Source organism: Cibotium barometz, chromosome 28 (assembly GCF_041138505.1).
Source record: "Cibotium barometz isolate CiBa-2024 chromosome 28, ASM4113850v1, whole genome shotgun sequence".
NCBI classification, from domain to species: domain Eukaryota; kingdom Viridiplantae; phylum Streptophyta; class Polypodiopsida; order Cyatheales; family Cibotiaceae; genus Cibotium; species Cibotium barometz.
In genome coordinates this window covers 52566706-52573289 of record NC_141073.1, presented here as the reverse complement: position 1 = coordinate 52573289, position 6584 = coordinate 52566706, and the positions used below count along the sequence as shown (strand labels likewise).

The 6584-nt window shown below is 39.1% G+C and overlaps 1 protein-coding gene across 1 annotated transcript; it reads right to left on the bottom strand.

Moving 5' to 3' along the window:
- Positions 1-4566: 4566 nt before the first annotated feature.
- Positions 4567-5371, bottom strand: LOC147622923 (uncharacterized). The gene is made up of 2 exons (XM_086822637.1): positions 4824-5371; positions 4567-4731 (listed from the first exon to the last, which is right to left on the bottom strand). Exons 1-2 carry the CDS (start codon positions 5319-5321, stop codon positions 4567-4569), a joined length of 663 nt encoding a protein of 220 aa, XP_086678763.1. The 5' UTR covers positions 5322-5371.
- Positions 5372-6584: the final 1213 nt, after the last annotated feature.

Genomic DNA, 6584 nt, shown 5'->3' with positions numbered 1-6584 from the left:
CATTCCTTTGTATTTTCATCTTTGAGTAATTACATGCCCGTATTATCTTTATTTTAGTGTGATTCTATTATCCCTCTATTTTGCCTCTACTTTTGGAAGCTTTGGAGCTTCACAATTCTCCATCCTCTCTTAGAGGTTACCCTCCCCGCCAAAGCTTGCCTTAATCCAATGATTTTTCTATCTTTCTCAATGGTTATCTCTTTCCCAACCCCTCTAATGTTTGGGAAGCTTTCAATTAAATGGTTTCTTCTTGAAATCAAGCTTTCTAATGATTCATAATGTTTAAATGGTTTAATACTAATCTTTATACTTAATTATAGTATTCATAATGTTTAAATGTTTAATACTAATCTTTATACTTAATTATAGTATTTTTATTAGTAAATCTCTCTTTTTGAAAAGATTAATCATCTTTATGGTTAGATCGTTGTTAGAAGGATGGTTCTTAATAATAAACTCATTATCTTAAACAAAACTCTAGGCTTGACAAGCTAGAGAAAAAGATTATGTATTTTTATGATTTTAATCTAGTTAAAAATTATAATTAATTTCTTTAAGCTTGTTTATGATTAATAAAATCATATTAATTCATTTTAAGTTGAAAGAGGATTATGCTAACATTTTTGGAAATGAGAAATAGATATTTAAGAATAATCAAGAGATTTAATCATGCTTATAATTATGTTATGTATGCATAAATAAATTTTAGTGTAAAAGAGGAGGTCTTATCATATTTCAATTATGAATATTCATTTAAAGTTAGAAAATTGAACATTCTCAAAAGTTGCAGCTAAGCTATGGTAAATTTTTTTTTAAAAAAGATAAATCTTATTTTTATGCATAAATTTAATAAAGCAAAAAGAGGAATTCCCATCATATTCCAGGCATAGATATTTTTATGCTAAAAGAATTATTTTTGTCATATTTATGGAAAATACTTTTATAGTATTTATGCATAATTATTTAAATAAAAAAAAGAGAATTTTTTGTTATATGTATTTTTACATGCATAAAAATTTAGATGCAAAAAGAGGAATTTCCACGATATTCTAGGTATAAATATTTTGAATATTAAAAGAGAAATTTTTGGTATATTTCAAAATATAGGTATTTTTATTTATTTAAAAGTGAAATTTTGAGTATTATCATTTATTAGAAAATATGGAAAAGCTATGGAAAATTTTATATCATTAGAGAATGAATTTATGCATGATAAATTTTATGCTAAAAGTGAAGTTTTGAGCATTATTCAATTGTCAGGAAAATAAACAAGGTTATGCATAAATTTTCTAGAATCATTCAATTTATGCGAATTATGGAAATGATTCATTTATATAAATGGATTAATGTTTATAGAAATATGGGTATAATTGATTTTGTAAATCCCATGAACCTTTTATTCAAAAAGAAGAATATTGAGCATATTTTATCTTGAGAAAGAATGTGAAAATATTCATATGAATACATCGAGAAAACATGGATGTGATTGGATAAGGAATGATGTAAATGGATGTGAATGGATGCGATATGATGTGAATGGATGTGATATGATGTGAATGGATGCAATATGATGTGAATGGATGTAAATGTATGTGATATGATTTGAATGGATATGAATGGATGTGAATGAATGCGATATGATGTGAAGGATGTGAATGGATGCGATATGATGTGAATGATGCGAATGGATGCGATATGATGTGAAGGATGCGAATAGATGCGAATGGATGTGATATGATGCGAATGGATGTAATATGATGTGAAGGATGTGAATGGATGCGAATGGATGCGATATGATGCGAATAGATGCGAATGGATGTAATATGATGTGAAGGATGTGAATGGATGTGAATGGATGCGAATGGATGTGAATGGATGCGAATGGATGCGAATGGATGCGATATGATGTGAATGGATGCGATATGACGTGAAGGATGTGAATGGATGTGAATGGATGCGATATGATGTGAAGGATGTGAATGGATGCGATATGATGTAAATAGATTTAATATGATGTGAAGGATGTGAATGGATGCGATATGATGTAAATAGATTTAATATGATGTGAATAGATGTGATGAGATGTGATGAGATGTGAATGGATGCGAATGGATGTGATACGATGTGGAATGGAATGATGTGAATGGATGCGAATGGATGTAATACGATGCGAATGGATGCGAATGGATGCGATACGATGTGAATGGATGCAAATGGATGCGATACGATGTGAATGGATGCGAATGGATGCGATACGATGTGAATGGATGCAAATGGATGCGATATGATGTGAATACGATGCGAATGGATGCGATATGATGTGAAGGATGTGAATGGATGCGATATGATGTAAATAGATTTGATATGATGTGAATAGATGTAGGACGATGTGAATAGATGTGATACGATGTGAATGGATGTGGAATGATGTAGGACGATGTGAATAGATGTGATACGATGTGAATGGATGTGGAATGTGATACGATGTGAATAGATGTGATACGATGTGAATGGATGTGGAATGATGTGAATGGATGTAGGATGATGTGAATGGATATGAATGGATGTGGAATGATACGATGTGAATTGATGTAGAAGAATGTGGAATAATCAGAAATGATGTGGAATAATGGGAGTTTGTTAGAAACTGTATTTGTATATAAAATTTGTTTTTAAAGATTGTTTTATGTCAAGAATGCTGGGGAAGCATTTTGACTATCTTGTGGAATAAGGTCGTGAGGACCTAAGTGAAAAGGTTTCAATAGCTGTGAGACGGAGAGTCAATGAAGGATGTCTCGCATGGCAAGGTCAGCCGAGGTCTTGACTAGCCTTGGTTCGATTAAAATGGTGAGCTTTCGGTACGGTGGATGAGGGACCATGGAAGCGGCCTATGAGTGAAGCACTATGTGACCTGTAAAGAAGCCTAGAGGGTGCTGACCATACGGTGCTCCACGATACCCACACATGCATCGGGGAAGAAAATGAGTTGGAGTTGTTTTCTAAACACGGGTATGGATCTGGTTGAGTATGATGATGTGAATGGATTTGATATGATGTGAATGGATGAGATATTATGTGAATGGATGAGATATTATGTGAATGGATTTGATATGATGTGAATGGATTTGATATGATGTGAATGGATGAGATATTATGTGAATGGATGAGATATTATGTGAATGGATTTGATATGATGTGAATGGATGAGATATTATGTGAATGGATGTAAATATTATGTGAATGGATTTGATATGATGTGAATGGATGAGATATTATGTGAATGGATGTAAATATTATGTGAATGGATGAGATATTATGTGAATGGATTTGATATGATGTGAATGGATGAGATATTATGTGAATGGATGTAAATATTATGTGAATGGATGAGATATTATGTGAATGGATGAGATATTATGTGAATGGATTTGATATGATGTGAATGGATGAGATATTATGTGAATGGATGTAAATATTATGTGTATGGATGTAAATATTATGTGAATGGATGTAAATATTATGTGTATGGATGAGATATTATGTGAATGGATGAGATATTATGTCACTACAAGGGATTGGGCTCATACCCGCGCTCTTAGCCGCTAAAAATGACTTGTGAAAAAAAGTAGCGGGCCCGTGTATCAGCGCGTGTATTCTCGCGGCCAGAGACATGCGTGTAAAAACGCGTGTACAGTGCCTCTCAGACGCGCGTATACACGGGTGTTTAGCCGCGTTTTTTTTTTCAGACGCGTTAATACACGCCAATATACACGCGTCTTATTCTATTAGACGCGGTTATACACGGGTGTATAGCCGCATCCTGTTCAGTTCCAATGTCCCAGCCGCGTTTTTACTTGCGTCTGTACACGCGTTTCTTTTATTTAGATGCGCTTATACACGCGTTACTGCCAGTTTATACGCGTGTATACACGCGTTATTTCCAGTGTATCCACGCAGATACACGCAATTTTTAGCAGTTTTGACGCGTTTATACACGCGAACAGAGAGCAAAAAAAAAATCCAGAGAGTGCTATTTGGTGCCTGAATACTGTTCCAGCATTCCAGCACCCAATAGCACTCTCTGGTTTAGGGTTTTTGGTGCATTAGACCATCCACGAAGAACATATGCACGAGGGAGATTAAGACAAGAACGACATGAATGCATACATTGTCATTACACGATTCAAGACAGCCATGAATGTAATACTATCGATCAATCAATTCAATATTACTATCAAAATTTCATACATGTATACAAGGGAGTCCATATCTCGAAGTAGCCCATGGCTTGAGTTTACAAAAAAATATATACAATCACATCCTAAATATGGAATGTGATACTACAAATCTGAGTACTACTCAGACCCAGATGATGACTCGGTGCTCCCCTCATGCTCAGATGAGCTCGCATCGGTCGGAATGTCCGAGGAGTAGTGCTCACGTCCACCCTCTGCAGCCTGCAGCGGCGGCCGGTGGATCATCAGCAGCTTGTGCCTGTTCAAGTAATATATAGTATATAAGTATATATATATATATATATGCAATTCAATAAACCAAAACCATTCGTTACGAATTTTCAAGTACCTGTCGACCGTATGGTCTCATGGCCAACTCAAACTGCGCGTCCGTAATACGTCCCTCGGCTCTGAAGATGGCCCACGTGTCACGTCTGCTATGCCGGCGAGCATACGCAGTATCGTGGGTTGTGGGCTTCCTTCCCGTAACCCGTCGCTGTATCATAATCAACACAATTTGTAAGATTAAAACAATTCATAGAATCAATGAATTAAGTAAACAATCAAATAAAGTGACAGGATACTTACGAACTCTGCCTCCCATGACTCGACGCCGCCAGATCCGAAATGCGAAGATCCAACGGTCTCCATCTGGATCCGTCGTGCCTCCACATGCTGCCTGCTCTTCACGCCACCCTCTGCTCGTTTCTTTGCCTCCTTCCACTCGCGTTTGTGCGCAGTGGCAGGTTTCTCGGCAGGATAGCCACCCGCAGCTACATTTAGCCGGTCATCGTACGCGAGTTTTTTAAGGTGAGATCTTTTATTACTTAAGATCTCCCTTATTCGCGTCCTTCCCCATACATCCGAGAATGTAGCATGTGGGGGATTGGGGTACCGACTGTGTACAGCCTCTATCACCTCCCCAACTAATCGGCTATTTTGATCTTTGAATTTAATAAAACAATTTCTATATGAGTTTGATACTACCCCACGCATGTATTCCATTACCTCCCTCCCCCTCGCATCCATCACTATCCCGCCCCTATCCGTCACATCATAGCAAACCACTCTCTCCATCTCTCTCATCTCCTCCTCTTCCGAACTGTCTCCTCTAACTCTTCTCCCTCTATCTCCTCTCTCACCCCGTGCCCTACTACCTCCCCCACCTCCCCCACCTCCCCCACCAAAGCACCCGCCGCATCCTCCCCCACTCCCACTCTTCCTACTGCTGCGGGTGGAGTCACGACTGGGGGATTGTCTACGTGACGGTGGCTGTGAGCCCTGACGTGACGGTGGCTCTGAGGGAGCACGTGATGGTGGCTGTGAGGGTGTACGTGAGTGTGTCTGGGACGAGGTATGTCTCCTCGGTGGACGTGGAAGAGGAGAAGCTGCATGCCGTCTCGTCGGACTCGGAGGAATAGACGGCACTGGAGTGCCCTGGATACTCGCGACAGGGGTATAGACACCAGGCAGGGAAGGAGGGGGATGGACATACATATACTCTGTAAGCTCAACCGGACCAGGTTGGCGCCCAAAGTGATTCATCATCTCCATCAACCAATTGCTGTACGCAAATGGATCGGATGAAGAACCTGGAATATCCATAAAGAACCTGCAACAAACATCATCATGTACATCATGGGCTGTCTCTTGACTCACACATTGTCATTACACAAGTCAAATGCCTGCAAACCCTGAAATCTGAAACGCGGCAGTTTTTTGTCTGCAGAAACGCGTGTATACACCCGGCAAAAAACGCGTGTATATACCCGGCAAAAAACGCGTGTATATGCGCGTGGAAAAACTCTGCAGACAGGTTACACGCGCTCCTACACGCGTTCCTACACGCGACCTGAGAAAAAAATTTCTCGAAAAGACCGACCCCCCGACAAAAACAGAATGTCCTTACAAAAGGACCAGCCATTGTCGCCCCTGTCAGGATGCAGCAACCCAATCGTGTGCAAAAAGACAAACCCAAAGAGCAAAGAGCAAAGTAAACAAATCTGACAAAAGAGACAAGGCACAGGACAAAGTGACTCACCTCTGAAAAAGTGAGTCCTCTCTGCTCCTTCTCTGCTCCCTCCTTCTCCCGTGTGTGTGCTCCTTTCTCTGCTCCCTCTTTGCTGTTGGAAGAGGCGAAAACAGGCGCACTGTTGATTTCTAAGTTCAAAATCTATATTTGGGGAAGGCGGGCTATGTTTAGTTTAAATATGCCGCCGCGTTTATGGGTGCGTTTATGTTCGCGTATATAAACGCAGGTATATTCGCGTGTACATGATTTTAGCTGCGTTTATACACGCGTTTTGCAGATATTAGCCGCGTGAATACACGCGTTTTTTAGGAAGTAGC